The 19839-nt window shown below is 38.0% G+C and overlaps 1 protein-coding gene across 2 annotated transcripts in view; it reads left to right on the top strand.

Moving 5' to 3' along the window:
- The window catches only part of csmd2 (CUB and Sushi multiple domains 2), a 291911-nt gene that overhangs the window by 202107 nt on the left and 69965 nt on the right, over positions 1-19839 (top strand). For both annotated transcript variants that reach the window (XM_051873150.1, XM_051873151.1), the window contains exons 26-33: positions 3818-4020; positions 6475-6666; positions 8191-8329; positions 8485-8672; positions 12096-12290; positions 12597-12713; positions 14612-14725; positions 19269-19364. In XM_051873150.1, coding sequence (XP_051729110.1) covers positions 3818-4020; positions 6475-6666; positions 8191-8329; positions 8485-8672; positions 12096-12290; positions 12597-12713; positions 14612-14725; positions 19269-19364 — 1244 coding nt within the window. The remainder of the gene's footprint in view (positions 1-3817; positions 4021-6474; positions 6667-8190; positions 8330-8484; positions 8673-12095; positions 12291-12596; positions 12714-14611; positions 14726-19268; positions 19365-19839) is intronic.

Here is a 19839-nt window from a genome sequence, read left to right as displayed (position 1 = left end):
GTATTCAATGTGTTGACAGACAGTTGAAACATTTCTTCAAAATATTCCCTTTTGAATTGAGAATTGAGACACACGAGTAAGTAAATGGTGTTTTTTTTTTTTTGTTTTTTTTTTTTTGGGTGGGGGTTGAACTATCCCATACTGGCTCAGTCTGCTTTAGCCATAATAAAGCAGCCTGAATCAGCACAGAATCTGTTCTGGTCTGATTAAGGATTAAACATAAATAAAGAGTATGTGAAGATGAAATAATTCTGTGAGCAAAGTTTAACTGTGCACTGATCTTCTGTTGTTAAGTATTCAACCTAATGACCATCAGAAACGAACCATTTTCACCAGCATGAAAATTTAACTAAATTGATCTTTTTAGAGCAAGAAAGAGTACTGATATAGTTTATTATTATTTTGAATGAGTTTTAATTTTTATATTTTCAGTTTTATTTATTTAGTTAGTTTTAGTAAGTGTTATTGTGCCTTTATATTTTTATTTTATTACTTCAAATTTATTTCCATAGTTGCCAAGGCAATAACTTTTTAATCTAATATTTGTTCAATTACTGGATTTTATTTTATATTGTTTTTTTGTATTTTATTTATTTATTTATTTATTTATCTGCTGGAGTTTTAGAGGGGTTTTGGATGAGTTTCAACTTTTTCAAAACTTTTTTTGAGAATATAAAAATGTGAGAATGAGAATATACAAATGTATTTTAAAAGATGTGACACTTCAGCTGGTTTATGTTGGTTATTGTTGGTTTGATACTAGATTAGCTCATTGACATAGAAGTTCCTGGTGAAGCTTGTTGGCGACACCAGTAGACCAGCATCCAAAATACAACACAAGCTGATTCCATCAACTGCACGTAACACCTGCTTTAGCATCTTGCAGTTAAAGAGGAAGCTGGCTGGCACTAACGGAATGGGTGCATCATTGTGTGCCTGCTTCCCCTTGAGAAACCAGCCGCCACTTGCATAGATTAGCGTTTTATCATTAGCATGACACAGATCTGTCCTGTCGGCAGTGATGCGATGGATGTTGGAGTTTGAGGGGTTTTCTGAAGTGCTCGTTTCCTCACAGAAAGCAACAATGTGTGTGTGGTAAAACTTTGGGTTGCCAAATGAGTGGAGGGGGATGGAATAATTTGGTTCTTTATCAGATTTGTAATAGCACTCTGGCTGTAGGCTGATTAATCTCCTTTAGAACTTCTGGATTGAATAATGTTTCTCTTTCTTTATCTGTCTGCTTGGCTCGTTGCCTCTTCCGGTCTCTCTCTCTCTTAAGCCCCCTTCACACTGACTGTGATGTTATAGCTGGTCACTATGTTGGTCACTAGTTTAACAATGAATACAATATATATATATATATATATGTGTGTGTGTACATATCCTAATTTGCATAAACTTTACTCAGACAAACTTTGCTACATTGTGTTGCCGCTGAATCCTGTCATTCTTGTCAGTGGAAATCACTGACTCATTGAAAATGAATGAGTTCCCGCTGCTTTGTCGGTGTCAGTGTGATTGGGACTTTACGATGCAGGGACTTTCTTTAGTGTATACGCAGCTATAAATAACTGTTGGTCGCTTTCATTTCACACCCAGACTGTGTGCAGAGTGAAATACCTGTAGTTCACACTGTTGCTGTATATTGTGTGTTTATGTGTGTCTTTCATACTGAATCGATGGATTTTTTAAATCCTAAAACCCACACAATTTAAAATTGAAACTGGGATTTAGAAATACTTCCCACTCACATCTTTATGGGTGGAGAAACACACACACATAGAGAGGTGGAAACCAAGGGAAGCTCTGCTAATTCACTTACGTGAATTACAGTAAGCCGAAGCGTTTTTGCTGCTGGTATGTATGCGCTGTCATGGCAACAATTCAGTGGAAATACTACACATGTATGGCCTATAACAATTAGTTATTTTCAATCCAACAGCAGTCGTTTGTAAATGGGAGGATTGCATTTTCAATACAACCCCTTTTGATGGACATAACTGGAGTCATGGGGTACATGTTTGTTTTCTAGAAATAAGTATCTAACTTGGCTTTTGAGACATCAATACTTTTCATACCGCCCCTGAAGTCATCCATGTGTAAAAGGCCTGTGAACCATGACAGATATGGTCAGCTTTTACACATGATCTCTTTTTCTTGCTCACTTAGCACTGAACTGTGGTAATTCATGGAATTGCTGTACTCGACCCATTGTCTCTTCCTGTTTATTTTGCAGAAAATACAATTTTTTTTTTTTTTTTTTTTTTTGATTCTGCGTTAATGAAGCATGGTCTGTGTTAATGAGCTTTTGTGTTTGTGTATGTGTGACAAAGTTCTCCGCTGCCTCTTTGGTTAAGGGCTTTTACTTCGGTTTCTTAAAAGCAGGCTCCTGACATCATTTACATAATTTCCTTTCAAATTGCTAACTGTTGATGATTTAACTCTTACAAATCGTTCCAGTCACACTGAGATTGGTTTATATGAACTTATTTATTTCAAGTTTTGTTTTAAATGTCTGTATTGTTCTATTTTTTTTTATTTATTTGTTTATTTTTTACTTTTATCTTTTTTCTTTAAAGCATTTTGTAAATGGTACGGTGACTGTTAGGTTAGGGTTAGTAGAGTAAGTTGACGTGCTTGTAAGTTCCTAATAATCAGTAGAATTTCTGTTGGTGGACCATCAAAATCAAGAGTTAGCAGATATTAAGCAGACAGTTTACTAATATTCTAATGATTGGTAGTTGACATGTAGTTGCAAAGTTACTTATAGTTACTAGAATGTTCCAAAGATTGCTCTGCACATAAATGTCTAAGAAATTATTTGGGACAAATGTATTTCCATTTTTAAAGATCTGTGTGATAAAAGTGACCTACTTCTGAAGCATGTTGGGTTTTAAAATAACCAGCTTGAATCTATTTCATTTCATTTCATTTTCCTTTCATTTAGTATATTGTGCTTTTTGATTTTGTGCTTTTTGGCCCTTGTTTTATTTTGTCATTTGGATTTTTGTTTCTGGTTGTACATTTCTATAATTCGAAAGAATTGGCAGTCTTGGTAAATTTTTCTTTAGTGTACATCATAATGCAGTAGACTTTTCTTAAGAGGTGAAGCAAAAAACTGTTTTCCTAATGTCCCCTTATTGCAGTACCTGCAGCAACAATATACAGAGCCATTTCTGTAGAGACAATCTGTTATAATTATCTGTAGAGAACACTTTGTTATTTATGTATTCAGTACCTCGTGCATTAGTAAAGTTAATCTGGTTCTGGCATTTAGGTTGCAGAAAACAAGTACATTTCCCTCAGATTGAAAGTGGCATGTCATCACTTTTGAAAGTCCCTATTTAATTTCTGTTTCTTAAAGGTTAATGATTTAAATTGCTGCATGTTCCACCTTAAAGCTGAAAAGATATTTTCTCTCATTCATTAATATTCTTGTTTATATGTATTACCCGTAAATGAAATTTTGCAGGCGTCAGTCGACTAATTTTCACTTATTTTTGAGTCTTATTTTTCTCTTTATCTTCTCGTCTCTCACTTTCATATACTTCTAATATTAAGTACTATCCAAGTGCTAATTTCCTGGTCTGGCAACTCCAAATTAACCATATCTCTCGTAGAACAAATTATTATTATATAACTTGTAAAAACCTGTGAAAATGTACAAATTAACACCGTGATTCCAATTACTTCTCTTTCCCCTTGGTGCCAAATACTGTAGATATGATTGCTTTCTCTCTTTTTCTCTCTTCCATCCAACTATTAGCTTCTTTAATCTAAACTGTCTAATGTTATGTTTGTTTGTGTAACTCCACAGGTTGCATTTCCTGGTCTTTCACACAGAAGAGGTGCACGATGTTTTGCGGATCTGGGATGGGCCTCAGGACGGAGGTGTGCTCCTGAGAGAGCTGAGTGGCTCTACACTTCCTCCAGACCTCCACAGCACCTTTAACTCTGTCAGTCTGCAGTTTACAACTGACTTCTTTACCAGCAAGCAGGGTTTCGCTCTGCAGTTCTCGGGTATGTGTTTTACTCCATTCACTCTCATTCCGCTTCACAGCTCCACACTTTCACCAGCGATCAGCGTAGATTGTTTGATTACAGAATTCACAATCCTTGTAGATGCTTTAAAGGATTAAATAGTTAATTCCCTCAGATATGAAGTACATACTTTTTTCATTTTGCTCTTGTGCATTGAATCAAATTGTTGTGATTCATCATGGAGCTATTTAAATTGGTTCAAGGCTTGGACACCTTTATTATTATTATTTTATTTTTTATTATTACTTTTTTAATGTCAATGTAGAATATGAACTGAAATCTTCCAGAATAAGGTCGCAGTAAAGTGGGCGATAAGGTATACTTATCTTTATCCAGGTTGCAAATTTTATGCGAAAACCAGAATATTGCAAAAACAAAATGTAAATAAAATGACGTTTTCTTTCCATGTGTTCCAAGAGACTGTGGATCTTTCAATTAAATGTTTTGGGGCGATTGGTCTAGCAGTTTTGGAAGATAATCATCTGAGCATTATTCAGTAACACACTTTTTGGTTCATATCTACTGTAGGATTTATGTGGTAAATGTACTTCTGTTGTAGTTTATGCATATATCTTACTGAATGGAAAAAAAATAATTATACACATTAATGGTGCAGTATGTAATATTGACAGCTAGCATTTGAAATGGGTACTGCAGTTCAAATTCAAAATATTGGAGAATTGTCCCCCACCCCAAACCCCCCCTCAGACTCGACAATCACACGGGTTGCCAGATTGCGGGCACGCGACTGCGATCTCTGAACCAGTTCGTCTGCTGGCTTCCATGACTGCAATACTCTGTGTTTTCCACCATATGCCAACCCAGGGTATAGAAATACTATTTGATAAATTGGCAGTGGGCAGAATCACACAGACCAAAACAAAAACAGACATTCATGAAAATTAATGAACTTGCTGTAGCATTGTTTTTCGAAGAAACAAGTATTTGAACTTAGCATGTTTACTAAATCTCTGCAAACATATTATGGTATTTTTATGCTTTAGTACAGTCAAAAAAAGAAAAAAAGAAAAGAAAAAACATACAATACCTTGAAGCGGGCGTATATGTTCTTTTTAATTTTTGGGGAAATTGCATTTGCATCTTGAAACTCTTAAAAGTTTTGATAAAAACCTTGCTAGTGGGAGACTGTGCTTGAGCTCCAGAATGACAGCTGAGAAGCACCATCTTAGAGCTTCTCCTAAAGCCTCCGACAGCACCCACCCTGTAGCACGGCCCAGCAGACGCAACCTCTCCACTGACAATATAAATGAAACCCGTTAAGCCAAGGTTTATGTGCTTCTGTCTGCTCTCAGCCTGTAACCAGGGTAACCATCCCCGTCCACCTCCATCAGCCGTCACTCCAACCAGAGAATCATGATTTCTTGCATGATACTTTAGAGACCCGAAAAACAACATTAAAGGTTTCACAAAAAGAGTAAAAATGTATGCCATTATGCATCAATGCCATGTTATTTCACTTCCAAAGCATCCCATTTTACTTTCAGAATCCATCTGGGTTATGGCATCTTTAAGAGAGTACCACAAAGTTGCAGGTGCCTAGATAAATAAATGAGTGTGTGTAAGAATGCAGACTAGAGCTGTCATTTGGGTGCTCGGAAGTGCTACAGATTCAGTGCCCCTAACTGTGTAGGTAACATGTAGGTTTGCAGCCGTTATTGTTGATGTTCATAATGGCTGGTAGGTCAGTACCACAACCCAGTAGATGACTTAGATGGTTATGCATATGACACCAGACTTTCTAATTTTTCAGTCTAGGACAGTGGTTCTCAACCAATCAAACTTCCAAAGAGGCCGCAAGATAAATTAAAATGAGACAGAACAAGCATTAAAATAAGCTAAAGCATAAAATTCCAAATGTAAACTGACATTATATTCTTATTTCATTCATTCCCTCAACAACTTAAAATTGTGATTTTTAGACCTGGAAATGTTACAGAAATTAATAAAATGTTAAAATCTCATGGCCATTTTTATAATGGATATTCATTTAAGCCTTAAAATATTTTAATGGGTAGAAATTGCTTTTTGTGATTTAAACAAAATAATAATTTAAAAAACTAATTACAAATGACTAGAAAGGTCATGTAAATTAATTAGTATAAAAATAAAACTCTAAAGAACGTTCAGTTATTGAAACTTCTTAAATTATTAAAAGTAATTATATGAATTATAATTATTTTGAGGGTTTTTTTTTTTTTTTTCAGTCCTAGTTTCTGTAAATAAGTTTTGAAAATGGGTAGCTTTGTCGTTCCAGTAGAACTTCTATGAATATCTTTGGGGGCCTTCATATATTGTCCTTGAAAATGGGGGGCCTTGGAGACAAAAAGGTTGAGAATCACTCTAGGATATTAAGTCAAGGTGATCCATTGATTACATTAATTTTTGTGACTGGATGTTATTATTTTTCTGCAGTTTCAACTGCCACTTCCTGTAATGATCCTGGCATTCCAACGAATGGCACTCGCATAGGAGACAGCAGAGAGCCAGGGGATCATGTGCTGTTCCAATGCGATCCCGGATACCTCCTACAGGGGGCGACCAAGATCACCTGTACCGAGATCAACAACCGTTTCTTCTGGCAGCCTGATCCGCCCACCTGTTCTGGTATGAGCATGCCGGATTAAGAAATGTAAACACTTCCATCCTCACCCAACACTTCCACTGTGATCCCTCCATCTTTACGTAGTCATTATCCAACATATTTTCAGCGTAAGAGTGAGTGGTTTAATCTTGAATGAGTAAGGCTTCCAATGTCAGCCGCTTCCAGTAATTTTAGCTGTACAAAACAGTCTGTTATGCTGCTTCATCTTGCAAACTGGTATTTAACATATTATTTTAATTTATTATCATATTTATAAACAGTTCTTTTGCTCAGTTTTACCATTTACTGCATGTTTTTACTCTTCTAGTTATTTACTGATAGCGGCTAATCAGTCAGAAGTCTCGTACATTCAAAGAAAACTTACTTCATGAAAAATAAGGTGGTCTCTGTTCCATTAGCATAAAGGAAGACACTAAAATTAAGAAATATCACACAGCAAGAGTGCAGCTGTAATGAATATTGACACAGCTGTGATTTGGCTAATGGCTAATAATGCTAATGCTAATATACTGTTTGTGTTTTAACATTAAAACTAGAGAAAACACTTGATACAATGAGCTAGGTATCAGTATTTTGTTGTACAGTACACATTCAGTGATAGTATGAAAACAGTTACACACTAAGAAACTGTTTATGTGCAAACTAGATTCAAATAGACTCAAGGTTGCAATTTAAGTCATATTGAAATTCCTTTCAGTTGTCTTTGTTCAAGGCCTAGTTCACTGATTTAGTTTGCACCTAATTTAAATGTAACACACACACAATACATTTTAATATCATACACAGTAAGTATAAGAACATAAAAATATTCACCACATTATTGACTGCATGAGAGGGCTAATTTATGAGATGATGAATCTGGAGTACATTAGTACAGCAAAGCTATCATTATTATTATTAATATTTCTGCTGGACTTGGCCAGCTGTTTACCATCTATTCTCTTGCACCAGCTACATTATAAAGATTTCATCACACTACTCCTCTGAAGAGGATTTTTGTGGACATGAGGGGCCGCAGTATTTGGTTTCTTTTGTGAATTTAAGCCACTTTATGTTAACAGCCGCAACTAAAAATAGTATAATTAGGTTGCCTTTTTCAATTAAACTCAGTATAAGTGTGAAATATGAACCCTGGAGATATTTGCTTGTTCCAGGTAAAATACCTGACATTGGATCAACAAACCTTCATTGTTTAATGATGATATTCTTTAGAAAAAAAATTACGTATTTGCTAATAGTGAAAATAGTAAGTGTTGATCTCATTCAATCAGAATTACAATGGAATTCTACATTAGTGGTTCTCAGTCTTTTTGACTTCAAGGCCCCCTATTGTTAACAAAAATATTCGAGGACCCCCTTTTACAGTTGTTCATGATTTACTGGATAAGGAATAAGGTTAAGTTTTTTGTTTGTTTTTTTAAATAAAATAAATATTTTATGGCATTTTAAGATTTTATTCATTCATTTTTTTTTTTGAGACATTTTAGAATTTTCCAGAGTTTTTCTCCCTTTCCTTTGTACTGCAGCTCCATGTGGAGGGAATCTGACTGGTCCCAGTGGACTGATCCTGTCCCCTGAATACCCAGAACCCTATCCTCATGGCAGAGAATGTGACTGGACAGTAACAGTAACGCCGGACCACATCATATCACTCACTTTCAATCAGTAAGACTGCTTTCGAAGACTAAAGTCCCTCATCCCTAAAACATGTATTTTGTTTTATTTAATCTTTATTTCAATTAACTAAAACAGTAGTTTTAGTTAACAATAGCAGTACTGGTAGTGTATAATCATATCATATATGTTTCTTTCCCTGTCAGCTTTAGTCTAGAGCCGAGCTACGACTTCCTGCATGTCTATGATGGGCCTGATTCTCTCTGCCCGCTGCTGGGCAGCTTTTATGGCACCGACGTCCCTGAGCGCATTGAGAGCAGCTCCAACACACTGTTCCTGGCCTTCCGCAGTGACGCCTCACTTAGCAGCAATGGATTTGTTCTGCAGTACACTGGTATGTTGCCCCCTTGTGGTGGGAGGAATAATTTACTTCCGTTCCCATTTTTTAGGCACCTTCTATGCTTGTTTTGCATGAGAATTTGGTCAAATAATGGTATCAGAATTACCCTAATTTTCCATTTGTCTTTGCTCTTTGCTTTTTGTTCTGCGATATTTGTAGTGTACCGTACTGCAACAGTACTTTGACTGTTGCCTTGATCACCCCCTTCTGCTCGCTTTTGTGTGGTGTATAATTATCGACCCGTGGCACTTCTCGCAGTCGTCTAGAGAAGAATTATGAAAATGAAAAGCCAAATGCGCTCACTAAAGCTGGCATTTGATCAATGTTTTGCTGTCGCACTAAAGGCTCTGCACAAATGAGAACAAATGCGAGTTTGCTGTCCCCGTATGCGCCCTGCTGACCTCACTTTGTCTGATGACACTTTGGCTTATTTGTTTATTCATGAAATGACAGTCGTGTCCGATCAGACACACCAAGGTCCAAAATCAGTACTCGCCACATCCACCACATCCCAAAGGTGCTCTATTGGATTGAAATCTGGTGACTTTGGAGGCCATTTGAGTATAGTGAACTCATTGTCATGTTCAGAAACCAGTTTGAGATATTTTGAGCTTTTTGGCATGGCATGTTATCATGCTGGAAGTAGCTACCAAAAGATGGGTACACTGTGGTCATATAGGGATGGACATGGTCAGCAACAATACTCAGGCTGTGGCGTTTAAACGATGCTCAGTTGGTACTAAGGGGCCCAGAATGTGCCAAGAAAATATCCACCACACCATTAAACCACCACCATGCTTTCATGCTGTTTACGCCAAATTCTGACCCTACCATCTGAATGGTGCAGCAGAAAACGAGACTCATCAGACCAGGCAATGTTTTTCCAATCTTCTATTATCCAATTTTTGGTTAGCCCCTGTGAATTGGAGCCTCAGTTTCCTGTTCTTAGCTGACAGGAGTGGCACCGGTGTGTCTTCTGCTGCTGTAGCCCATCTGCTTCAAGGTTCAATGTGTTGTGTGTTCAGAGATGCTCTTCTGCAGACCTCGGTTGTAACGAGTGGTCATTTGAGTTACTGTATCAGCTCGAACTAGTCTGGTTATTCTCCTCTGACCTCTGAAATCAACAAGGCTTTTTTGCCCACAAAAATCACTGGATATTTTCTATTTTTCAGACCATTCTCTGTAAACCCTAGAGATGGTTGTGTGTGAAAATCCCACTAGATCAGCAAATACTCAGACCAGCCCGTCTGGCACCAACAACCATGCCACAATCAAAGTCATTTAAATCACCTTTCTTCCCCATTCTGATGCTCAGTTTGAACTTCACCAAATCGTCTTGACCATGTCTACATGCCTAAATGCATGTCTGTCATGTGATTGGCTGATTAGATATTTGCATTAACGAGCAGTTGAACAGGTGTACCTAATAAAGTGGCCGGTGAGTGTATATATATTAAATTGCAATATTACTGTTTTGACAATATTTTGATCAAATAAATGCATCCTTGGTGAGCAGAAGAGACATTTAAAAATCTTACCAACCCAAAAATTCTGAACAGTAGTGTATTTATTTATTTGACTGTGAAATTCACACTGGTTTCATGTTGTCCAGAAAGGTAAATGCTTCAGAACAACAATTACAGCTATGCTTTTACTCTGTTTTTTTATTTTTAGCATTTCTGTCAATGAACTTAAAGTGAACCACACTAGAACACTACCTACTGATGGCCGTTGCTGGCATGCAGCGGTCAGAGTGAGAGAGTCCGTGCTCTTTAGATCACCCTCTGTTGGGCTTGGTGAATGAGGAACAGTATTCTCTCAATCTGGTGCAGCAGATGGACACAGTGTGTGGCACTTCAAAAGCTCCAGTTCCAGACCCCAGTCTCCTCACAATGAATTAGTATAAACTAATAATGTAGAAGCAAGTCATAAATATACAAAAAGTGTGTTTATTTCAGCTTAACCCTGACAGAAGTGTTAGCATAGACGGTCTGGCACAGGGTCACGTTGGTTCATCTGTGCATGCTGCTGCTGTTGGAACAAGCTTCAGGTGCTGTCAACCTCTTTACAGACCAATCAGCTTCTCACAGACTCCCAACCGCGTCTGATTGGCCTCCGAGGTGCAATATGTGGGCCAAGGCTCTGCACACTTGACCAACAGTTAAATAAACACCACACACACATACTCACTCCATTGCCCGTCCGAACTGTTCCCTGCCAGCTCAAACATTTGTCATGTCCAAATTCACAAACACATCCTTGCTGATACGCACACTCATACGCAGCCTCATCACTGGACACCTGAGCTAGAACTTGAGGCTGGCTGTGGTCCACTCTTAATTACTGCTCGTTCCACGCTCGTCTTGTTAGGAGCCAGGTTTAGGAAGAGGAACTGAGTTGTGGACGGTCTGGAGCATGGCCCCAGCAAACGGATTGCGTCTTTTTTCGACGTGCTATTGGGCCATGAAGGGCACGGGCATCAGCACAAACAATGTGGTGTAACTATGTTAGGAAGTAATATCTCAACTAGAACTGCATGCAACCCAATTTTTGCTGTGCGATGCAGATATGTAGTAAGAATGATTGATTTCTAATTTTGGCCAAAGGATGCCGTGTGCGCCATACATACACGTCCTGCTGGGTGATGGACTGTTTTGTGTAGTCAGCAGACCTGATCTAGCCCAGTGTCACTTTTAATCTGTCCTGGGTCACTGTTTATGCTCCACGGGGCATGTAGGTTGTAGTAGCATATTTCTGGATTGTGAATTGGTGATCTGGGTGCGCTCATTTGAAGCATCTTTGAAGTGCTCTTATACAAAAAGCCTCCTGTGTCTTTATTCTTCAGTTTTTAGCTCTTAGGAGTCTCAATTGCGATTCTTTTGAGAAACAATTCAACCTATCCTCTCTAGTACTGACCTTTCATAGTATTTCAAGCTGTTGGTTCTTTTCAACCTGCACCAGCAGCATCCATAATTAAATTTTTGCCCCAGCAGAATGTGCCAGGCCATGAAACTGCATTGTGTATATATACATATACATATATATATATATATATATATATATATATAGATAGATAGATAGATAGATAGATAGATATACAGATAGATAGATTGTGATGCTTCCAGCATTATGTATGAGATGTTTTGTTTAGCATATGATTTGCATGTCTTAGATTTAAAACATATATTACATTGTAGTTCCTAATCAAATCAAGGCCACATGGCAAATAACTCTACATTATTTACTCTCCAAAGCCAATTTTTACTTAAATTAGGTGCTTGGCGAGTGTGTGTATATGTAGAGGTCCCTGTGCACACTGGATTATCAGTCTTACACAAATAGCCATAAATCATCATCTCTCTCTCTCTCTCCTTCTTTATCCCTCTCACCATACTTTGTTTTTCTTTTCCTCAACAGAAAATCCCAGAGAGTCATGCTTTGAACCAGGCCTGGTGCGTAATGGTACACGTGTTGGTACAGAGTTGAAATTGGGTGCAACTGTCACCTATTACTGTGACAATGGCTATACGCTGGAGGGAGACGCCACACTCACTTGCATCATGGGGGGAGACGGCAAGCCTGGCTGGAACAAACCGAAACCTGTTTGCATAGGTAAAAACATGTCATGGAAGTTCAGCAAATACTGCTTTGCAAATACATTCTGTAAGTTGGTCACATCTGCTGCTGTTCCATTGGAAATAAGCAAAGGCTCATCTTTGCAATGTAACCTTGTGGAATACTTTGAACACACTGCAATTTCACTTCGGCAAACACTAGGGACATCTAGCAGGGCAGCTCAGGAATCAGACAAGAAAAGTAATTTAAGATCAGCTGAATGAGGGAACGGCAGAGAGGAGATGGGGAGGACAGAAAATTAGTCTCTAATGCCTTCTTTCTGTGGCTGTCTTTCTCACTCAGCTCCGTGCGGTGGTCAGTATTCGGGCTTGGAGGGTGTGGTGCTCTCCCCTGGTTATCCTGGAAACTACAGCAGCGGGAGGACTTGCCTCTACTCGGTTATTGTTCCAAAAGACTATGGTAAGTAAGCACATGTGTACGCATACTATTTCACACACAGAGAAACCCATGAACTTACGTTACAATCAAGGAGGTGTACAGTATAATGGGAAAACATGCTATTCAGTGGAATACACCATGTCTGAATTAGGCTCTCAAGGGCAAAAAGTGTTAAATTACATCTCGTTCATGTTAAATTTGTGTCCTTATCAGCTGCGAACTGCAACATTTGTTCAATGTTTGGTCTATTTCTTGGTTTTTATTTTTAGTGTATCATGCTGGAGAAGCTCCACCAGTCTCAGAGCAATCTCATTGGTCCAAATTCCAATCAAAACTTGTTCTGGTTAGGGATGCTCTGATCAGGATTTTTGCAGCCGATACAGAGTACCGATTTCTTGTCATCATGATTCTTGTCGTCCGCTTTATATAAGTGAAATGTAAGCCCTCTGTTGAATGTCAAGGTTAACCTTTTTTTATTTTTTCAGATAAAGTAATACCACAGATATTGCCTTGGTTATATTATTTACAGTAACGTTGTATTATGTTTTTTTTTAATTGAGAATCAAATAAATAAGCACAACAAATATTCGTTTTACAATGAACATTTTTTTTCACAAATATATGACTTGACCTGAAGAAGGACAGATGCAGGCTTCCCAATGTTTAGCCAAGCTTTAGCCAATGTTCTTCCACATGATATTTATTTAGAACATAAACAGCAAATGGCGAATTTTTAACTGGTGATGACATGACTGCGGTGCTAAAGTTTGACTTCATCACGTGTTTTACGTCATCAAATTGGGATGGGTTCGTGAGATTGACCAAATTTAGTGACAAGCGATCGAGTCATTAAATGTGATTATTGGCCGATACTTATCTGCGGCCAATCGTTCGGAGCATCTTTAGTTCTAGTTAACTTTGATTTGTCACTCAGGACTTGTTTTGTCATGATTAATTAGGAGGAGGTGTTAAAGGTAATACATTCACATATTAAATATCAGTAGAACCCACACAGAAGACTGTATTTATACCAAGACACTTCCTAAATAAAAGAGCCAATTGCAATCACTGCAGATGCCATTAGACATGTAGAAACCGTCAGAGCTCTGAGACTACACATACATGTTGACTGGACCAACCTGAAATATATAAAAATTTTAACCTGATTTTTTTTTTTTTTTTTTTTTTTTTTTTTTGTGTGTGTGTGTAAGAAACAACATCTACGGGGCAGTTCATGTCAGTTTTTATTGCTCATTCAAAATGTTTTTTAAAAGTGAGTTTTTGAGATTTCAGTTTTTTCCTAAGTAGTTAGGAGTTGGACTTGTGTGCCCAAAATACAGTAGCTACCCGGAAGTGTTGTAAATATGGCAGCCGAGTGAATTGACTTTCCTTGAAAGGGACTTTGATCTGTATTGCTCTTCTTTTAAGAGGTATGAGCCTCTTCCTATGGACCCATTTTTGGATATCCCCTCATATATCCCCAGCAGCTTCTACTTGACCACGGGACCCTTTTATTTGATCCATAAAAGGAGGTCATCTGGCCAGTTTGGGGTTCCTACAGAGTCTTTATTAGCAGATGCTAGCCTGCCTGTATTTCTCTGGGTCAAACCAAACGTTGTGAAAGCAGAGCTAATTAAGGCACAAATTTCCGTAGGCATGGCATAATGGCTTCGAACAGCTGCAGGATAGAGAGCGTCGCAACACAGGGTTTCTTTTTTATGGCTCTCATTTGGAAATTTACTCTACTAAGCACCAGGGTGTGTATAGAGAGGACAACAGGTGGTTCACAGGTGTGATTAGGTTCTGTCTTTTACTATTGAATTAACATTTGCACAGTCATGGTTTCAGTTGCATACTTTATGGTTTTTATGCAATTATGCCTCTTCATTCTCTCTCTCTCTCTTTTTATCTCTCTGCAGTGGTGTTCAGCCAATTTGCATTCTTCCAGACTGCGCTAAATGATGTTGTGGAGGTGTACGATGGGCCTACCCAGCATGCCCGTGTCCTGAGTTCTCTCTCTGGGGCCCACACAGGTCAGCAAACCTTCTCCAGCGGTATTAACTTGACTCTATCAGTCTATACTGGCATTAGGAGATGAATGCTAAAGAGTCTGCATTCAGACTCAGAGGTAAATAGAAGTAGTCAATTAAGCAACTCAATTAACAAGATGAGTTACATCCACAAGTAAAAGAGACACGCCTGTATGGTTCACAAATACTGAAATTCAAAGCTGAAGTGTATCATTTTTGCACCACCAAACGGAATTGTAAGAATAATGACTTCTATTGTATAGTATGTGAAAAGCGCTATGTCAAATGATTAGTACCGGATAGTTTCGGTCAAATGTCCCACCACAAGCATTGCTCTTTTTTTTTTTTAAGACAGTGTGTGTAGTTAAAAATAGTCTTTGAAAAATGTTTCCTGTGACCCCTGCATTTTCTTCCATTGTGTTGCACTTCGTATAGCTATTTTTGAATGCTAGAACATATGTCAAGAATTTAAAGGGATAATTCACCAAAAAAAAAAAAATTCTGTCAACCTTTACTCACCCTCATCATCTGGAACACAAAAGGTAATACATTCACATTTCTATTTGAAAAATGTTTTTGTCCATACAATGAAAGTCAATGGGGTCCAAAACAACATTGGAGCTCATTGACTTTTATTGTATGAACCAAAAACCACAGAGACTTTTTTTTTTATTTGTAATATCTTCTTTTGTACTTCACAGAAGGATGAGGTTCGGAGTGGTGATTAAATGAGAGCATAATTTTGATTTTTGGTTGAACTGTCCCTTTAAAATTGATTAGTTCATTCGGACAACCCACTGACTAGTTGGTTTTATAATTATGTAGTCTTTTATGAGCACATTTAGTATATAATCTCTGAATATAAAGCTCTGAATATTTAAAAAAAAAAAAAAATTAAAAATTACACTTTTAAATAGTTAAATCTGCTTCAGTACTTGAGTACAGTCTCTTGAGTTCTTAATTATCTGAACATACAATGATGTACGCAAGATGATGATGTACTCAAGAGAATAAAACGCAGAGGTTCAGATAACAAGCTTGATGACTCATAGAGTCTAACAAACAGATTTAAATGGGATCCAGTAAATAGGGCTCTCTTAAAACAGAAAAGAAAACAGAATCAAATAAGCAAAAACAGACTGGCTAAATAGATCTCCAGTGAGACGCCGAGGCTGAAAGCTTTTATTCAGCCATAATGGAGTTCCGTTTAATGCGGTCAGTTGAGGAGATTTCGGCTCGAAGATTAACAGGGTTTTCTCGCTCGCTCTCTCTGCTTCTGACATTCCCATGACAACGCAGATGAGCTGTGTACATTTCTATTTTTTCTTCACCCTTCACACCAGTCAAACACCCGCTATTTGCATACGGCGTGAAACCCTGCGCGCTCAAGGAAGGTGAACCGCTCAGAGCATATATACTATCTGAGATGCGCTTTTTAACTTCAGATGCCGGTGTGAAATCAGTGAAGTGTGCTGGGGGCTGCTGGAAATAATGCACACTTTGGAGCGTGAATAGCGAGCAGGGAATAGTCAGGATTGATACTAGGCTGCATAAAACTGCAGATTTTCTATTATCTTTTTGTGCTGCGGAGAGAAGGGAAACAAGTGTTGCTGTATGTCACCACTGATATAAGCACAGTTGTCAGTTTTGATGGATGTTTCTCAACTTTCTCAGTAGAAAATCATGCATAGGGAATGAATAATCTGCACAAGCAAACAGCAAGTTTCAAGAAAAGTGTCCTGTGTGAATTAACTGTTGGAAACTTATTTTAAACAATAGACAAGGATTCTTGACACAAAAAAAGAGACTTGCACAAAAGCAGTGTATTTATTTTGCCACCCAAATTACTATGGAAGTCTGTTTCTGCCTAAGTAAAAAGATAATTACAACTTTTTTTATCTCACAATTGCACCATTTGCAAACTTAGAGCTTAAACTTAACTAAATTTATGAATCCATTTTTGGTTCCCATCACTCCACAACTAATCCTTCATTTTCAGTGGGGACTAAACAAGAAAAATGGTAGGCCTAAGTTGAAAATAAAACATAAATTAGGCTACTGGTATTAATTATAAACAATGTAAGCATTTGAGCATTTAAAATTCCTTGATTTCTTCCTCCTCCGTATCACTGTTAAAGGAATAGTTCACCCAAAAATGAAAATTCTGCCATCATTTACTCATCCTCAAGTTGTTCCAAACCTGTATACATTTCTTTGTTCTGCTGAACACAAAGGAAGATATCTGGAACAATATTTGTAACTAATAATGAACTGCACTTATACAGCATTTATTAAACTTTGTTAATGTTAATTTCAGCATTTACTAATACATTATTAAAATCTTGTTAACATTAGTTAATGCACTGTGAACTAACATGAACAAACAATGAACAACTGTATTTTCATTAACTAACATTAATGAAGATTAGTAAATACAGTAACAAATGTATTGCTTATGGTTAGTTCATGTTAGTTAATACATTAACTAATGTTTAACTAATGAACCTTATTGTAAAGTGTTACCGAAAAAAATATGGTAGTCAATGGGGGTCGAGATCTGCTGTGTTACAAACATTCTTCCAAATATCTTCCTTTGTGTTCAGCAGAACAAAGAAATGTATACAGGTTTGGAACAACTTGAGGATGAGTAAATGATGATAAAATTCTCATTTTTAGGTGAACTATCCCTATAAAGAGCTCAGCTAACTTTGGAGGTAGGCAAACTGGCAAGTCCACCTCTGTTGAGTCATCAGATTCGACAATGTGATCCTCAGTCTTCTGGAATCCTGACAGGATGGTGTCAGGCCACGTCAGTCCACTCCACAACAACCTTGAATGTTGCATAACGCATCCTCCCTGTCGAGGTGAATCTGTGGTCACCATCCAGGTTTCCCACAACTGACGTTGTGGTGTGGTGCGACACAGGCTTAACAGTGTCCGAGCAGCATTGCAGAATAATGTGGCCTTCGGAACAAACAGCAGGTGCGAATAAATCAGCGGTCAGGGTATCCCCACACCTCTGCCTCCACCGGATTATTACTGTAGCTGTCACTCTGTTGGCTGCCCACGGAGGCTTGTTCTAATAACATCCCAGCATGCCAAAGGCATGAGCATGAGCATTGGTCGATCCCAACATGGGCGAGAGTGTTGTGCAGTTTCATCTTCTCTGGCCACTGCACGAATTTGTCAACACCGAACCTGCTCTCTGCAAACCCCTGTGGAGCTTGACTGGGCCTCAGGGAACTGTGGGTAGATTCAAAACCTCAGCCCCCGCACCTCGGCACAGAAAGCACATATCTGCTAATAATGAGTGATGCAGAGAGGGATGCATTTTGAAATGTGGATTATTAATAGACCTGGGCTTGGGAACATGTGAAATATGAAAATAAAATAATTCCAAACTGATGCTAATACTGGACAGACAACTACAATAATGTTTAATGTCAGTGTTATGGCAATTGCATCTCCATAGTTCACCACAAATGAAAATTCTGTCATTATTTACTTACCCTCATGTTTTTCCAAACCTGAATGCTGTTAGTTATTAGAATTTTTTAAAGGCCATGTACACATTGCAGTTAAAATTAGTTGTCAGTTCACCTTTTAGTGCTTAGTCCAGTTCTGTATACAAATGGTTCAGTAATTTACGAGAGTGACAACCGCATTCTGCAACCAAATTAACTCCTGAAAAATGCAGGTGACAACTGCATTTATAAAAATTCTACACAGTGGGTACGGAACCGAACTGAAAAAAATAGTTTTTAATGACGTATTTAAATGCACATCAGGGACGTGTCTCTCTTCTGTATGTGTGCGTTGCAAAAAATAACAGGGAAAGAAGTGCAAGCCTTATTCGTGTTGCCAGATCTTGAACAAGAACAATCCCATAATAAACCGAAATAAAATCAAATGCTTTATATTGAAAATAAGACCAAAATATCACAACCCTCATCTGCGTGCTTTAATAGCTCCATAAACTTTATCTCTTTAAGAGCCAAGCTCAAACAACAAGCGCAAATGGCAACAATGCAAGATCACACTCTGTGAAGAAGCCTTACAAGCGTAAACAAAACACTGTGCCTCTGTCGGCGGGGCTTTAGTTGAATTTGCAGAATAAGTATTTTGTTGCTGTAATATTCATTTGGTCAAAAAAAGTGGATACTAAACACACGAGACGCCAGAATGTTGCAATGGTTGCTATGGAACGATAGTTTGGGGGATCCACTTCCTTATTTAAATGCAGTTTAAATGACTCCTGAAACTTTATAGTGTGTATGTAGCCAAAGAGTCTTTTGAAAGATATATTCTGTAAAACAGTAGTTCAGAGTGACCACATCTATACAGCTCATGAACTGTGTTCCAGGTCTTCTGAGGTCATTTGATAGCTTTGTGTGATGAACACACCAAGAATCATTATTCATTCGTAATCATCACCTCCACTGCCGCTCTCAAACAAATATGGCATCTGTGGCACAGGTCAATAACATCAAATGTCATTGGTTTTAGAATGTCACCAAATGTCATGACACCTTGTTTGTACTTTCAGGTGAATCTTTGCCTCTAGCCACCTCCAACCAGATCCTTATCCGGTTCTCTTCTAAGGGTCAGTCAAGCTCAAGAGGTTTCCATCTGGTCTACCAAGGTAAGGCTGAGAGCTTCAATTTCTCTTTCTGTATCACAAATGCACTTTTCATTTTCTATTAAAGGGTTAGTTCACCCAAAAATGAAATTTCTGTCATTAATTACTCACCCTCATGTCATTCCAAACCCATAAGACCTTTGTTCATCTTCGGAAACACAAATTAAGTTATTTTTGATGAAATCCTTTCTGACCTCCCTGTAGACAGCAACGCCATAACCAATTTCAAGGTCCAGAAAGGTAGTAAAGACATCGTTAAAATAGTCCATGTGACTACAGTGGTTCAACCTTAATGTTATGAAGTGACGAGAATACTTTTTGTGCGCAAAAACAAAGCAAAAATAACGACTTTATTCAACAATTTCTTCTGTTCCCTGTCAGTCTTCTATGTTGTTCACGTTGTAAACACACTGCAGCGCTTCCGGGTTCTATGTCAGAACGCTGGCTCAGTATTGGCCGACGCTGTACATGTGAGCAC

This window comes from Ctenopharyngodon idella, chromosome 19 (assembly GCF_019924925.1).
Source record: "Ctenopharyngodon idella isolate HZGC_01 chromosome 19, HZGC01, whole genome shotgun sequence".
In the NCBI taxonomy this organism is placed as follows: Eukaryota; Metazoa; Chordata; class Actinopteri; order Cypriniformes; family Xenocyprididae; genus Ctenopharyngodon; species Ctenopharyngodon idella.
The sequence above is the reverse complement of the archived record's forward strand: the minus strand, read 5'-3'. Positions and strand labels throughout refer to the sequence as shown.